This window comes from Anomalospiza imberbis, unplaced genomic scaffold, assembly GCF_031753505.1.
Source record: "Anomalospiza imberbis isolate Cuckoo-Finch-1a 21T00152 unplaced genomic scaffold, ASM3175350v1 scaffold_620, whole genome shotgun sequence".
NCBI classification, from domain to species: domain Eukaryota; kingdom Metazoa; phylum Chordata; class Aves; order Passeriformes; family Viduidae; genus Anomalospiza; species Anomalospiza imberbis.
In genome coordinates, this window is record NW_027100234.1 from 1 (window position 1) to 16,455 (window position 16,455).

Genomic DNA, 16,455 nt, shown 5'->3' on the forward strand with positions numbered 1-16,455 from the left:
ACAGCCTTGGCCAGCTCAAGCCTTGGTCAACGATACCCTTGGCCAATCGTAGACTCGTTTCCCCATAATTTGACTAACCAAAGCCTCGGCCAACAGTAGCCTTGGTTACCTTTAGTGTGGCTACCTGGAGCCTTGGCCAACCGTAGCCTTGGCCAACCACTGCCTTGGTTGCCTGTAGTTTGGCTACCTGGAGGCTTGGTCAACTGGAGCCCTTGGCCAACCGTAGCCTTGCCAACCACAGCCTTAGTTGCCTGTAGTTTGGCTACCTGGAATCTTGGCCAACGGTAGCCTTGACTAATTGTAGGTTGGACAACAGTACCACTGGCCAGCTGTAGTTTGGCTAACAGTAGCCTTGGTTGGCTCTGAGTAGCCCAACAGTAGCCTTGGTCAACCATACCTTTGGCCAACCGTAACCTTGGCCGCCTGTAGTTTGGCTATCTGGAGCCTTGGCCACCAACTGCAGCTCTGCCTCTACTTTGGCCACCACATGTAGTCTTGGCCACCGACTGTAGCTCTGCTCGTACCTTGACTAGCCATAACCTCGGCCACCACCTGTCCCTCAGCTTGTCTGTAGCCTTGGCCAACCACAGCCTCGGCCACCACCTGTAGTTCAGCAGTGACCTGTACTTTGGCCACCGGTAGCCCTGCTTACCTAGAGCTTGGCCACCTGCAGCCTTGTTACCTTGGCCATTGGTAGCCTTGGCTACCTAAAACTGGATCACCTGCAGCCCTGTCCACGTGTAGCCCTGATCCCCTGTAAATCTGGCCACCTACACCTCGGCCACCTGCGCCCTTGACCACTGGTAGCCCCGTCCACCTTTAGTTTGGCCACCCAATAGTCTCGGCCACCTGAGCCCTTTCCACCTGAGCCTTTTCCACTTGTAACCTCGACCACTGGTAGCCTTGGCCACCTGTATCTTGACCACCTGAACCCTTGGCTACCAGTAGCCTTGGCCACCTGTATCTTGACCACCTGAACCCTTGGCTACCAGTAGCCTTGGCCACCTGTATCTTGACCACCTGAACCCTTGGCTACAAGTAGCCTTGGCCACCTGTAGCCTCGCTCGGCCACCGCCCAGTCGCCCGCACGCCCCGCCCCGGCACTTACCTGGCGCCCGGCCCGGGGGGGCCACGGGGCTCCCCAGGTGTGGGTGGGGGGGTCAGACATGCGGAGTGGGGGGGCTGGGGGAGTTTGGGGGTGCGGGGGGGCCTGGGGGTACTCACAGTGCATGTCCCGCTCATGCTCGTACTCGATGAAGGCGTAGCCACGTGGCTTCCCCGAGCGCTTGTTGTACACCATGTAGATCTGCAAGGGGTGGGACAGGTGAGGGACCCCAAAAATAAGGGGGGGACACACAGGTGTGACCCCCCCCCCCCCAGGCAGCGGGCAGTGGCCACGGGGATGTTTGGGTGGTCACAGAGAGGTGGTTGTGCGCCAGGTACGTCTGCAGGTGTGACACGCCACAGAACCGGGTTGGGGGACAGGTGTGACCCCCCCCCCACTGGACAGCACGGGGAATTTTTTTGGGGGGGCGTTTTTTGGGGGTGATACCCCCCCCACCGCTCACCCTCTTGATGGGGGCCGTAAAACCTCAAATTCTCGGCGCAGCTTCGATTCCGTCGTGTCGTAATTCTGGGAAGAAACGAGGAGGGGTGACGCCAAAATTGGGGGGGGGGGGTTCCCAGGAACTGGGGGATCCCCGAGATTGGGAAGACCCACAGGAATCAGGAGAAGATCCCAAAAATTGAAGGGAACCCCAAAGATTATGGGGGAGCACCACAGAGCTCTAAAGATAAAAGGGCATCTCATACATTAGGAAAAGAACCCACAATTAAGGAGGACCACGTGGATTGGTGAACCCCAAAAATTGAGAAAAGACCCTCAAGGACCTGGAGAAACCCCCAAAAATTGGTTGTGAGGCCCCCCCAAAGTGGGGGGGGACCCCACTTCCTCCCCATAGCACTCACCACTCTGGCCACAAACAGGGTTTTGAAGGCATCTCCTTGAGCATTGGGGTCATTGTGGGGGTCCCCTGGGGGAAAAGAGGAAAAAGGGGGGGTCAGGAGGAGTCAGAGAAAAGGGGGTACCCCCCCCAGCCCCCATGGGACCCCCCCCCAACTTACAGAGCTTGAGCTCGGACTCCACCTCCTGCTGCCTTCGCTCGATCTTCTCCCGCCGCTGTTCAGGGAAACAAAGAGGGAAAAATGGAAAAATGACCAAGAAGTGGGAGTTGGGGTGACCTCAGGGGGTCCCCAAACCCACAGGCTCCACCCACAGCCCCCCAAAATCCAGTGGGGACCCCAAAAAACCCCGGTGGTGGAGGGGGAGCACAACCCAAGAGGATCCCCTAAAACCCAGAGATGAACCAAAGTTCTGCCTCAGGGACTGAAATTTAGGGGGCGACACCCCCTTGCTGCCAGTTTTGGGGACCCCCCCCCAGCACTCCCAGCCAGGTGGGGAAGGGGCTGAGCCCCCCTGGGGCAGGCTGCACCCAATTTTGGGGGGGTTTGCCCCCACTTTTGGGGGGGTTCCGGACGTACCTTGCGCTCCATGCGCTCCTCGCGCGTCTCGGCGCGCGTCGGCGGGGGGGCATCGCGGGGGTCCTGGGGGGAGAGAGGGGGTTTTGGGGGGGTCACAGAGGGGTTTTGGGGGTGAGGAGGGGGTTTGGGGCAGGATTATGGGGGTCTGGGGGGAATCCAGGATGCGACTATGGGGGATTTGGGGGATGCAGGGGAGGATTGTGGGGGTCTGGGGTGGTTCTGGGGAGTTCTGGGGGGTCCGGGGTGGACTTTTGGGGGTCTGGGGAGGGGTTTTGGGGGTCTGGGGGGTGGGGGGGGCACCATGGGGTTATAGGGGATTTGGAGGATGCAAAGAAGAATTATGGGGGTCAGGGGTGGTTTTGGGAGTTCTGGGGTGGGGGTTTGGGGGTCTGGAGTGGTTTTGGGGAGCTCCAAGGTGGGGTTTGGGGGGGTCCAGGGTGGTTTGGGGGAGTTCCAAGGTGGGGTTTGGGGGGACTGGTGGGGGTCTGGGCGTGGTTTTGGGGAGTTCTGGGGGTGGGGTTTTGGGGGATTACAGGGTTCCAGGGTGGTTTTGGGGGGTCTGGGGTGAGGTTTGGGGTCTGGAGTGGTTTTGGGGAGTTCTGGGGTGAGGTTTGGGGGTCTGGAGTGGTTTTGGGGAGTTCCCAGGGTGGGGTTTGGGGGGTCCAGGGTGGTTTGGGGGAGTTCCAAGGTGGGGTTTGGGGGGACTGTGGGGGTCAGGGGTGGTTTGGGGGAGTTCTGGGGTGGGGTTTTGGTGGTTTTGGGGGATTACAGGTTCCAGGGTGGTTTTGGGGGATCTGGGGTGGAGTTTGGGGGTCTGGAGTGGTTTTGGGGAGTTCTGGGGTGGGGTTTTGGGGGACTGGAGTGGTTTTGGGGAGTTCCAGGGTGGGGTTTGGGGGGTCCAGGGTGGTTCTGGGGAGTTCTGGGGTGGGGTTTTTGGGGGACTGTGGGGGGTCTGGGGTGGTTTTGGGGATCCGGGGGGTTTGGGGTACCTCAAACTCCCGGATGTAGGGCGCGATGCCGCTGTAGGGTTGGTTGTGGTGCTTCTCGTGGGGTAACTTCTCGAGGGGGGGCAGGTAAGGGATGGGGTCCCGGGGGGCAAAAAGGGCCAAAGTTGGGGGGGCAGGAACTGCGTCATCCTGGGGGGCTCTGGGGGGAGGGGGGGGGGGGGCACAGGGTGGGTCAGGACCCCCTGAGCCCACCCAAGGTCACCCCAAACCCCCACCCCATCCGAAAATCCGAAATTCCGCCCTCACTGCAGCTACTTCACCCCACGCTGGATCCCCAAAAAACCCACCCCCAACCCTACAACCTCACCTGGGACCCCCCAAAACCTTCCTGGGCCACTCTCACCCCGCACCAGCCACCCCCAGACCCCCAAAAACCCCACACTGCACCCCACAACCTCACCTGGGACCACCCAAAACCTTCCTGAGCCCCTCTAACCCCACACCAGCCACCCCCAGACCCCCAAAAACCCCACACTGCACCCCACAACCTCACCTGGGACCCCCCAAAACCTTCCTGGGCCCCTCTCACCCCGCACCAGCCACCCCCAGACCCCAAAAAACCCCACACTGCACCCCACAACCTCACCTGGGACCCCCCCAAAACCTTCCTGGGCCCCTCTAACCCTGCACCAGCCACCCGCAGACCCCCAAAACCCCCACACTGCACCCCACAACCTCACCTGGACCCCCCAAAACCTTCCTGGGCCACTCTCACCCCACACCAGCCATCCCCAGACCCCCAAAAACCCCACACTGCACCCCACAACCTCACCTGGGACCCCCCAAAACCTTCCTGGGCCACTCTCACCCTGCACCAGCCACCCCCAGACCCCCCAAAAACCCCACACTGCACCCCACAACCTCACCTGGGACCCCCCAAAACCTTCCTGGGCCACTCTAACCCTGCACCAGCCACCCCCAGACCCCCAAAAACCCCCACACTGCACCCCACAACCTCACCTGGGACCCCCAAAACCTTCCTGGGCCACTCTCACCCCGCACCAGCCACCCTCAGACCCCCCAAAAAACCCCACAACCTCACCTGGGACCCCCCAAAACCTTCCTGGGCCACTCTCACCCTGCACCAGCCACCCGCAGACCCCCAAAACCCCCACACTGCACCCCACAACCTCACCTGGGACCCCCCAAAACCTTCCTGGGCCACGCTCACCCTGCACCAGCCAACCCCAGACCCCCAAGAATCCCCTCTGGACCCCAACAACCCCACCCTGGACACCCCCAGACCCATCCCAGACACCCAAAACCCCAACTGGGACCCCCAAAAACCTTTCTGGGCCCCTCTCACCGCACACCAGACCCCCCAAAATGCCCTCCGGACACCCCTAGACCCCCATAACCCCAACCCACACACCCCCAGAACCACCCCGAGACCCCCAAAACCCCCCCACAACCCCTCCCCCAGCACACCCACAACCGCCCTCAGACCCCCAACCCCCTCAGGGCAGCGCCCCCCCCCCCACCCTCACAGGCCCACCCCAGACCCCCACCGTGACACCCCCGCTCCTCCGGGCCTCTCCCCCTTCCCTGGCCGGGTCCTTCCCGCCCCGTTCCCCGCTCGGGGCCGCCCGGGCCCCCTCAGGCCCCGGCCCCGCCGCCCCTCGGCCCTCACGGACCCCGCGCTCTCCTCCGGCCCGGCCGCTCCGCGCGCGCCTCCCCCCGCGCATGCGCGCCCGCCGCGGCGCCACCGGAAGTGAGGGGGAAAAGCGGAAGTGGCGGCGGCGGACAGACGGGGAGGGGCCGGTAACGGTTCCGTGAGGGGACGTGGGCGTGGCCAAAATGGGGGAAGGAGGCGGGGCGAAAGCTTAATCGGTGTTAGGGGCGTGGCCTAGTTGGACGTTGCTATGGGCGTGGCACGGTGAGGAGGCGTGGCCAAGCCGCGGTAAGGACGTGGCCACGCCTCCCACCGCTCGCCATGGCAACGTGGGCGGGGCTTCGCTACCAGGCGAGGGGTTTTCCATGGCAACCGAGAACATCCTCTGTGTCCCCCCTCCCTCCATAGCAACGGGGGGGGGGGGGGGGGGAACAGCCCGTCTCGTTGCCATAGCAACCAGGTTGCCACACACACCCCCCCCCATAGCAACCGGGGTGGGGCGCCTCGTGCGGTTTCCATGACAACCGGGGGGGAACAACACCAAAATCGCGTTGCCACGGCAACCGGGATGTCACTCGCCCTTGTCCCCTCCCTCATACCCACCCAGGTGACACCCCGTCCCGTTGCCATGACAACCAGGGTGACACCCACCACCCCCTCCCAAGCAATCCGGGGGGAGGGGGGGGGTGTCCCCTCGTGCCCCTCCCCCCCCTCACCGGGGTGTCCCCCCCTGTTGTGCCATGGGGGAGGGGCGACCACCCTTTCCCCGCCCTTCCCCCCCACCCAAGGGTGTCCCCCCCCCTCCTTGGGGACACTCGGTGACCCCGGCGTGGGGGGAGGACCCGGGTGTCCGGTCACCCCCTCCCCCCGTGTTGTCCCCCCCACCTCCTTGGGGACACTCGGTGACCCCGGCGGGGGGGGGGGGAGGACCCGGGTGTTCCGGTCACCCTCACCCCCCTCCTTGGGGACACTCGGTGACCCCGGGGTGGGGGGGGGGAGGACCCGGGTGTCCGGTCACCCTCACCCCCCTCCTTGGGGACACTCGGTGACCCCGGCGGGGGGGGGGAGGAACCCGGGTGTCCGGTCACCCCCCCCCCCCATCCCCCCCCCCCGCCCGTTATTTTTAGCACGGGGGGGAACCCGACACCGCGGGGCCACCCTGTCACCCTGTTTACGGGACAGCGGCGGTGACAGCGGGACGGCGGGCCGGGGACACCCGGTGACAGGGCCAGGGGCCGGGGGACACCCCGTGGGGGGGGGGAGGGGGTTGGGGACACCCGGGTGACGTGGGGGGGAGGGGGCACCCGAGGACTGGGAGGGGGACACCTGGTGACAGCGGGGACAGGAGGGGACACGCTGGGGACAGCGGGGACACCCCCAGGACAGGGGTCAGGAGGGCTGGGGACAGCGGGGACGGGGTTTGGGGACACCCCCAATCCCCCCCCCCCGGGTGGCAGGGGACAGCTGGTGACAGGGGTCGGGGTCAGCCGGTGACAGGGCACCCGCTGGGGACAGCGCGGACGGGGTTTGGGGACGCCCGGTGACAGGCCGGGGACAGGTGCTGGGGACCCCCTGGTGACACCTTGGGGACAGGAGGGGACCTTGGGGACACCCCGTGACACGGGGGGGGGGTGGGGGACACTCGGTGAGGGGAGTTGGGGACACCTGGGGGGACAGGGGACACCTGGTGTGACAAGGGTCAGGGCGGGTTGGGGGACACCTGGGGGACAGGGGGGACAGGGGACACTCGGTGACAGGGGTCGGGTGGGTTGGGGACACCAGGGACAGCTTCGGGGGCACCCAGTGACACAGGGGCACCCCAAGAGTGGAGGGGTCCCCCCAATTCTTTGGGGTCACTGTTGGGTCACCCCCGAGGACCTCGAGGGTCCTGACCCCCCCCCCCGAGACCCCCGAGGACCACCCAGCTCCAACATTTTTGGGGGTCCCCAAAAATCTTTAGGACCCCCCTCCCCCCAAGGACCTCGAGGGTTCCCCAAGGTTTGGGGTCACCCTGGGACCCCCCCAACAAGTTTAGGGGGTCCCCAAAATCTGTAGGACCCCCACAGATCCTGAGGGTCCTCCAGCACCGTTGACCACCCAAGAATTCAGGGCCCCCCAAATTTTTAGGGTCCCCTTGGGACCCCGAAAAGTTTTGGGGTGTCCTCAACACCGCAGGACCTGGAGGTTTCCTCCGACCCCTCCAACACTGTAGACCCCCAGTATTTTAGGGTTCCCCCAAACCTTTAGGGTCCCCATAGGACCCCATGAATTTAGGGGTCCCCTGAACTTGTAGGGACCCTCCAAGAGTCTTGAAAACCCCAAAACCTTTTGGGGTGTCCCCAACGCTGAAGGACCTTGAGGTTCCTCCAACGTTGTAGAACTGCGGTTGGACCCCCCAAAAGTTTGGGGTCCTCCAACACTGTAGACCCCCAATATTTTAGGGGTCCTCCAAATTTTTAGGGTCCCATTGGGGGACCAATATTTTTGGGGTTCCCCAAATCTTTAAGGTCCCATTGGGACCCCCAATATTTCAGTGATCCCTCAAGACTTTTGGGTTGTCCCCAACGCTGAAGAACCTTGAGGTTCCTCCAACATTGCAGACCCCCAATATTTTAGGGGTTCCCAAAATCTTTCGGGTCCCACTGAGACCCCAAATATTTTCGGGGTTCCCCAAATCTTTAAGGTCCCACTGGGACCCCCCGATATTTCAGCGATCCCCTCAAGACTTTTGGGCTGCCCCCAACGCTGAAGAACCTCGATCTCCCTCCATAGACCACCCCCCTTCCCCAGGTCCCCCCCCACCCCGCTGACCCCCACGACCCCCGGGGTGCCCCCCCCATCCCCCAGGCTGCCCTCGGTGCCCTCTGCCCCGCCCGTGCCCCCGTGCCGGGGGTGCCGCGGGCATGGGCGAGCCGCTGGGCTGCTGCGAGCCGCGTGGCCATCAACGTGGCCGGCCGGCGCTTTCGAGACCTTGGTTGCGGACGCTGCGGCGCTTCCCCCGACACGCTGCTGGGGGAACCCCCGGCGCCGGCGCCGCTTCTTCGACCCCCAGCGCCGCGAGTACTTCTTCGACCGCCACCGCGGCGCCTTCGGGGCCGTGCTCTACTACTACCAGTCCGGGGGGCGGCTGCGGAGGCCGCCCGACGTGCCCCTGGACGTGTTCCTGGAGGAGCTGAGGTTCTACCAGCTGGGCGACGAGGCGGAGGAGCGGCTGCGCGAGGCCGAAGGCTTCTCGGTGGAGGAGCCGCCGGCGTTGCCGCGCGGGGGGTTTGAGGGCGGCGGGCGTGGCTGCTGTGCGAGCACCCCGAGAGCTCGCCCGCGGCACGGGTGGTGGCCCTGCTGTCCGTGCTGGTCATCCTGGTGTCCCATCGTGGTCTTCTGCCTCGAGACGTTGCCCCAGTTCCGCTCCGGCGCGGAGGGAGAGGTCGGCGGGGTGAGTGGTGCGCTCGTCATCATCGCCTCACCTCGGTGTCGTTGTCGTCATCTTCATCATCATCATTGGCGTCGTTGTCGCCATCTTGTGCTCATCATCCTCATCGCCGGTGTTGTTGTCATCATCTTCATTGTCGGTGTTGTTGTCGCCATCCTCGTCCTCATCATCCTCATTGTTGGTGTTGTTGTTGCCATCATCATCTTCATCAGTGGTGTCATCCCCATCCTTGTCCTCATCATCCTCTTTGTCGGTGTCATTGTCACCATATTCATTATCTTCATTATCATCATCATCGCTGTTGTTGCCATCTTCATCATCTTCATCATCGGCATCGTTGTCACCATCCTTGTCCTCATCATCTTCATCATCCTCGGTGCCGTTTACACCATCTTCCATCATCCTCATCTCCAGTGTCCTCATCGTGGCCATCCTCATCTTCATTGTCCTCGGTGCCATCATCACCATCTTCATCATCCTCATCGTCCTTGGTGTCATCATCACCACTCTGATCCTCATCTTCAGTGTCCTCATCACGACCGTCTTCATCCTCCTCATCCTCACCATCCTTGGTGTCATGGTCACCATCCTCATCCTCATTCTCTTCTCCAGTGTCCTCATCGTGGCCATCCTCATCTTCGTTGTCCTTGGTGTCATTGTCACCATCCTCATCATTGCCACCATCCTCATCATCCTCATCATCACTGTCACCATCCTCATCATCTTCAGTGTCCCTCTTGCCACCACCCTTATGCTCACCCTCGTTGTCATCACCGTTCTCCTCATCATCATCATCATCATCATCATCATCATCATCCTCATCCTTGTGCTCCTCCTCCTCATTCTCAGTGTCCTCATTGTAACCATCCTCATCCTCACTCTCATTGCCATGGCCATTCTCCTCCTCATCATCCTCGGCCTCACCATCCTCTCCCTCACCACTCTTGGTGTTATTGTCACCATCCTCATCCTCACCTTCATCTCCCTTATTCTCAGTGTCCTCATCACGGCCATCCTCATCCTCACCCTCATGATCCTCAGTGTCCTCTTTGTCATCATCCTCATCCTCATCCTTGGCCTCATCATCTTCATCCTCACCATCCTCACCCTCACCACTCTCAGCGTCATTGTCACCACCCTCATCCTCACCCTCCTCATCCTCTCCCTCCTTGATGTCCTCATCTTCACCCTTCTTGCCACCTTCATCATCCTCATCATCCTTACCCTCACCATCCTCATCCTCTCCCGTCCCAGTGTTTTCTTCCTCATCCTTCTCATCCTCACCATACTCCTTGTGCTCACCATCCTCACCTTCATCCTCGTGAACCTCAGCCTCACCATCCTCACCTTCATCCTCGTGAACATCAATCTCACCATCCTCATCTCCATCCTCCTCCTCAGCCTCACTATCCTCATCTTCATCCTCTTGAACATCAATTTCACGTTCCTCTTCCTCTCCACGCTGTGTTCTCACTGTCACCATCCCTCTCCTCATCCTCCTCCTCCTCACCCTCCTCATCCTCAACACCCTCATCCTCGCTCTCCTCATCATCCTCATTCTCTTGATCCTCAGCTTCATCATCCTCATCTCTATCATCCTCCTCCTCAGCCTCTCCATCTTCATCCTCACCATCCTCATCCTTCTCATCCTTCTCATCTTCATCCTCACCACCCCTCATCCTTCTCATCTTCATCCTCACCATCCCCTCCACCTTCATCCTTCTCATCTTCATCCTTACCATCACCACCTCCAGCACCCTCATCCTTCTCATCTTCATCCTCATCAACCTCACCATCCTCATCCTTCTCATCTTCATCCTCACCATCCTCACCACCTTCATCCTTCTCATCTTCATCCTCACCATCCGCAGCCCTTCTTTTCCTCCTCCTCTTCCTCCTCCTCCTCCTCCTCCTCCTCCTCCTCCTGGGCCCTTGCCATGGGACCTGGGGGTCTGGGTCGTCTCCAACCCCCACTGACCCATGGTGGGTGGTCAATCTGGGGGTTTGGGTGGTCTCCAACCCCCGTTAACCCCATTCTGGGTGGTGGATCTGGGGATCTGGGTGTCACTTTGGGGTTCTGGGTGGTCTCCAACCCCCGTTAACCCATTCTGCGTGGTGGATCTGGGGATCTGGGTGTCACTTTGGGGTTCTGGGTGGTCTCCAACCCCTGCTAACCCATTCTGGGGGTCTCCAACCCCCATTAACCCCCTCTGGGTGGTGGATCTGGGGGTTTGGGTGGTCTCCAACCCCTGTTAACCCATTCTGGGTGGTGGATCTGGGGATCTGGGTGTCACTTTGGGGTTCTGGGTGGTCTCCAACCCCCGTTAACCCATTCTGGGGGTCTCCAACCCCCATTAACCCCCTCTGGGTGGTGGATCTGGGGGTTTGGGTGGTCCCCAACCCCTGTTAACCCATTCTGGGGGTCTCCAACCCCCATTAACCCCCTCTGGGTGGTGGATCTGGGGTTTGGGTGGTCTCCAACCCCTGCTAACCCATTCTGGGGGTCTCCAACCCCCATTAACCCCCCTCTGGGTGGTGGATCTGGGGGTTTGGGTGGTCTCCAACCCCCGTTAACCCATTCTGGGGTCTCCAACCCCCATTAACCCCCTCTGGGTGGTGGATCTGGGTGGTCACTTTGGGGTTCTGGGTGCCGGATTTGTGCGTTTCCTCAACCTCGCCCCATTAACCCCCACCTCTCTCCTCTCTCTCCCCACAGCCCCCCTCGCCACCCCCACCAACAACCACCACACCCCACGCCCCCTCCCCACCGCTCCGGCCTGACCGACCCCTTCTTCCTGGTGGAAAACCATCTGCATCTGCTGGTTCTCCCTGGAGCTGCTGGTGCGGCTGGTGGCCAGCCCCAGCAAGGCGGCCTTCTTCCGCAGCGCCATGAACCCTCATCGACCTGGCGGCCATCGCCCCTTACTTCATCGCCTGGGCACCGAGCTGGCGCGGCAGCGCGGGCATCGGCCAGCCCGCCATGTCGCTGGCCGTGCTGGCGCGTCATCCGCCTGGTGCGCGTCTTCCGCGTCTTCAAACTGTCCCGCCACTCCACCGGCCTGCAGATCCTGGGCCAGACCCTCAAGGCCAGCATGAGGGAGCTGGGCCTGCTCATCTTCTTCCTCCTCATCGGCGTCGTGCTCTTCTCCAGCGCCGTCTACTTCGCCGAGGCCGAAGACGCGGCCACGGCCTTCACGTCCATCCCCCAGGCCTTCTGGTGGGCGGTGGTCACCATGACCACGGTGGGCTACGGGGGACATGGCGCCGGTGACGGTGGGGGGCAAGCTGGTGGGCTCGCTGTGCGCCATCGCGGGCGTGCTGACCATCTCGCTGCCCGTAGCCCGTCATCGTCTCCAACTTCTCCTACTTCTACCGGCGCGAGCTGCGCGGCGAGGAGAGCGGCGCCGTGGTGCCCGCCGCGCCCTGCCCGCACCACCCCGAGCCCCCCGCCGAGCCCGAGGCCAAGGCGGGCGGGGGGCACGCGCAGGGCTGGGGCGTGGACGGCGAGGCCGGCGGCGAGAAGAGCTGGGCCGGGGGGGAGGCTGGTGACCGAGGTGTGAGGGGCAGGGGGGGGGTGGGCTGGGGAGGGTGGACTGGGATGGACTGGGATGGACTGGGGTGCACTGCGAGTGCACTGGGATGGACTGGGAGTGCACCCGGACGGACTGGGGTGCACTGGGAGTGCACTGGGAGTGCACCTGGATGGATTGGGAGGACTGGGAGTGCACTGGGAGTGCACTGGGAGGGACTGGGAGTGCACCCAGATGGATTGGGAGGGACTGAGTGTGCACTGGGATGGACTGGGATGAACTGGGAGTGCACCTGGATGGACTGGAAGTGCACCTGGATGGACTGGGATGGACTGGGGTGCACCTGGATGGACTGGAATTGCACCTGGATGGACTGGGATGGACTGGGGTGCACCTGGATGGACTGGAAGTGCACCTGGATGGACTGGGATGGACTGGGGTGCACTGGGAGGGACTGGGAGTGCACCCAGATGGATTGGGAGGGACTGGGATGGACTGGGGTGCACTGGGAGTGCACCATGATAAACTGGGAGTGTACTGGGATGAACTGGGAGTGCACCAGAACAAACTGGGTGGCACTGGGATGAACTGGTGGTGCACCTGGATGGACTGGAATGAAGGAGGATGGACTGGGAGTGCACCAGGATGAACTGGGAGGCACTGGGATGGACTGGGAGTGCACCAGCATGGACTGGTATGAACTGGGATGAACCAAAATGAAGGAGGATGAACTGGAAGTGCACCAGGATGAACTGGGAGAGCAAACTTGGGGACACTGGGATGAACTGGGGTGCACCTGGATGAACTGGGAGTGCACCAGGATGAACTGGGCAGCACTGGGATAGACTGGGAGTGCACCAGCATGAACTGGGGGGTGCACCAGGATGAACTGGGGCAGCACTGGGATGGACTGGGAGTGCACCAGGATGAACTGGGGCGGCACTGGGATGAACTGGGAGTGCACCAGGATGAACTGGGCAGCACTGGGATAGACTGGGAGTGCACCAGGATGAACTGGGGGTGCACCAGGATGAACTGGGGGGGCACTGGGATGGACTGGGAGTGCACCAGGATGAACTGGGAGTGCACCAGGATGAACTGGGGGGCACTGGGATGGACTGGGAGTGCACCAGGATGAACTGGGAGTGCACCAGCATGAACTGGGGGTGCACCAGGATGAACTGGGGGGCACTGGATGAACTGGGAGTGCACCAGGATGAACTGGGAGTGCACCAGCATGAACTGGGCGGCACTGGGATAGACTGGGAGTGCACCAGCATGAACTGGGCGGCACTGGGATGGACTGGGGGTGCACCAGGATGAACTGGGAGTGCACCGGGATGAACTGGGGGGTGCACCAGGATGAACTGGGCAGCACTGGGATGAACTGGGAGTGCACCAGGATGAACTGGGGGTGCACCAGCATGAACTGGGCGGCACTGGGATGAACTGGGAGTGCACCAGGATGAACTGGGAGTGCACCGGGATGAAATGGGGGTGCACCAGGATGAACTGGGCAGCACTGGGATGAACTGGGAGTGCACCAGGATGAACTGGGAGTGCACCAGGATGAACTGGGCGGCACTGGGATGAACTGGGAGTGCACCAGGATGAACTGGGCAGCACTGGGATAGACTGGGAGTGCACCAGGATGAACTGGGAGTGCACCAGGATGAACTGGGAGTTGCACCAGGATGAACTGGGTGGCACTGGTATGGACTGGGAGTGCACCAGGATGAACTGGGGCAGCACTGGGATAGACTGGGAGTGCACCAGGATGAACTGGGAGTGCACCAGGATGAACTGGGGGTGCACCAGGATGAACTGGGCGGCACTGGGATGGACTGGGAGTGCACCAGGATGAACTGGGCGGCACTGGGATGAACTGGAACGCGTGAGGATGAACTGGGGCTGCACCAGATCAAACCGGGGGGGAGGGGGGGGGGGCACTGGGACGAACTGGGGTGAACGAAGCCAAACTGGGGGAGGGGGGGGCACAAAAGCTCCCAAGGGGGACACTGAGGCCACGCCGGGACACACGGGGGGACACCGAGGCCACCGAGGCCACCGAGGCCACCGAGGCCACCGAGGCCATCTGCTGACCCCCCCCCACCCCGGCCGTGTCCCACCAACCCCCCCCGGGGCCCCCCCGTGTCATTCTGGAGGGGGGACACGGGGCAAGCCCACCCCCCCCCCCGGCAATAAAGGTGGTACTTGGTGGCACAGCGGGGGTCGTGGGGGGGTCACGGTGGGGTCACGGGGGGGGGTCACGCTGAGTCAGCAGGTTCATCTTTTGGGGGGGAGGGGTGACCCGCAAGTAGCCTCTCCCAGTCCAAACCAGTCCCCTCCCAGTACCCCCAAAACCCCTCCCAGTCCCCTCCCAGTACCCCCAAACCCCCTCCCAATCCTTCCCAGTCCCTCCCAGTGCCCCCAAACCCCTCCCAATCCTTCCCAGTCCCCTCCCAGTGCCCCCCAAAACCTCCTAATCCTTCCAGTCTCCTCCCAGTACCCCCAAACCCCTCCCAGTCCCCCTCCCAGTACCCCCAAACCCCTCCCAATCCTTCCCAGTCCCCTCCCAGTGCCCCCCCAAACCCCTCCCAATCCTTCCAGTCTCCTCCCAGTACCCCCAAACCCCTCCCAGTCCCTCCCAGTGCCCCCAAACCCCTCCCAATCCTTCCCAGTCTCCTCCCAGTGCCTCCCAGTGCCCCCCAAAACCCCTCCCATTCCCCTCCCAGTACCCCCAAACCCCTCCCCAATCCTTCCCAGTCCCCTCCCAGTGCCCCCCAAACCCCTCCCAATCCTTCCCAGTCCCATCCCAGTGCCCCCAAACCCCTCCCAATCCTTCCCAGTCTCCTCCCAGTACCCCCAAAACCCCTCCCAGTCCCTCCCAGTGCCCCCCCAACCCCTCCCAATCCTTCCCAGTCTCCTCCCAGTGCCTCCCAGTGCCTCCAAACCCCTCCCATTCCCCTCCTAGTGCCCCCCAAACCCCTCCCAATCCTTCCCAGTCTCCTCCCAGTACCCCCAAACCCCTCCCAATCCTTCCCAGTCCCCTCCCAATGCCCCCAGACCCCTCCCAATTCTTCCCAGTCCCCTCCCAGTGCCCCCCAGCCCCTCCCAGCCCCTCCCAGTCCATCCCAGTACCCCCAAACCCCTCCCAATCCTTCCCAGTCCCCTCCCAGTGCCCCCCAAAACCCCTCCAATCCTTCCCAGTCCCATCCCAGTGCCCCCAAACCCCTCCCAATCCTTCCCAGTCTCCTCCCAGTACCCCCAAACCCCTCCCAATCCTTCCCAGTCCCCTCCCAGTGCCCCCAGACCCCTCCCAATCCTTCCCAGTCCCCCTCCCAGTGCCCCCCAGTGCCCCCCAAACCCCTCCCATTCCCCCTCCTAGTGCCCCCCAAACCCCTCCCAATCCTTCCCAGTCTCCTCCCAGTACCCCCAAACCCCTCCCAATCCTTCCCAGTCCCCTCCCAGTGCCCCCAGACCCCTCCAATTCTTCCCAGTCCCCTCCCAGTGCCCCCAGCCCCTCCCAGCCCCTCCCAGTCCATCCCAGTACCCCCAAACCCCTCCTAATCCTTCCCAGTCCCATCCCAGTGCCCCCCAAACCCTCCCAGCCCCTCCCAGTCCATCCCAGTACCCCCCAAACCCCTCCCAATCCTTCCAGTCCCCTCCCAGTACCCCCAAACCCCTCCTAATCCTTCCCAGTCCCCTCCCAGTGCCCCTCAAACCCCTCCCAATCCTTCCCAGTCCCCTCCTAGTGCCCCCAAACCCCTCCCAGTCCTTCCCAGTCTCCTCCCAGTACCCCCAAACCCCCTCACAGCCCCTCCCAGTCCCCTCCCAGTGCCCCCCAAAACCCCTCCCAATCCTTCCCAGTCCCCTCCCAGTGCCCCCCAAACCCCTCCCAGCCCCTCCCAGTCCATCCCAGTACCCCCAAACCCCTCCCAATCCTTCCCAGTCCCCTCCCAGTACCCCCAAACCCCTCCCAATCCTTCCCAGTCCCCTACCAGTGCCCCTCAAACCCCTCCCAATCCTTCCCAGTCCCCTCCTAGTGCCCCTCAAACCCCTCCCAGTCCATCCCAGTTCCCTCCAGTTCTCCCAGCCACCCTTGGAGGACCCACTCCGTCCTCCACCGCCAGGGGGCGCGGTGGCACTCAACCCACCGGAAGCGGCGGCGTAGCAAGACCGGAAGTCGCCTTGCAGGCGCCAATAGAGGCGTGGTCCTGCCCTTAAGGGGCGTGGCTTAACGGGAGCGGGCGGGGCTGAAACAGGAAGGGGCGTGGCTTCGCGGCGGCTCGTGCAAGGGCAAAAAAGGGCGGGGACGAAACAGCAAGGGGGCGG

The 16,455-nt window shown here is 62.8% G+C and overlaps 2 protein-coding genes across 2 annotated transcripts; one reads left to right on the forward strand and one right to left on the reverse strand.

The window, feature by feature from the left end:
• Positions 1–1,483: 1,483 nt before the first annotated feature.
• LOC137467425 (U1 small nuclear ribonucleoprotein 70 kDa-like) lies at positions 1,484–3,676 on the reverse strand. Its single transcript, XM_068178925.1, is given in 6 exon segments — positions 1,484–1,633; positions 1,969–2,033; positions 2,125–2,179; positions 2,542–2,604; positions 3,531–3,652; positions 3,655–3,676. Coding segments are annotated over 6 exon segments (396 nt in total). The 3' UTR covers positions 1,484–1,564.
• A 4,387-nt stretch (positions 3,677–8,063) lies between these two features.
• Positions 8,064–16,294, forward strand: LOC137467426 (potassium voltage-gated channel subfamily A member 7-like). The gene is given in 13 exon segments (XM_068178926.1): positions 8,064–8,090; positions 8,092–8,121; positions 8,123–8,434; positions 8,437–8,526; positions 8,528–8,597; positions 10,345–10,399; positions 11,373–11,394; positions 11,396–11,485; positions 11,487–11,588; positions 11,590–11,841; positions 11,843–11,929; positions 11,931–12,144; positions 16,254–16,294. Coding segments are annotated over 13 exon segments (1,392 nt in total).
• Positions 16,295–16,455: the final 161 nt, after the last annotated feature.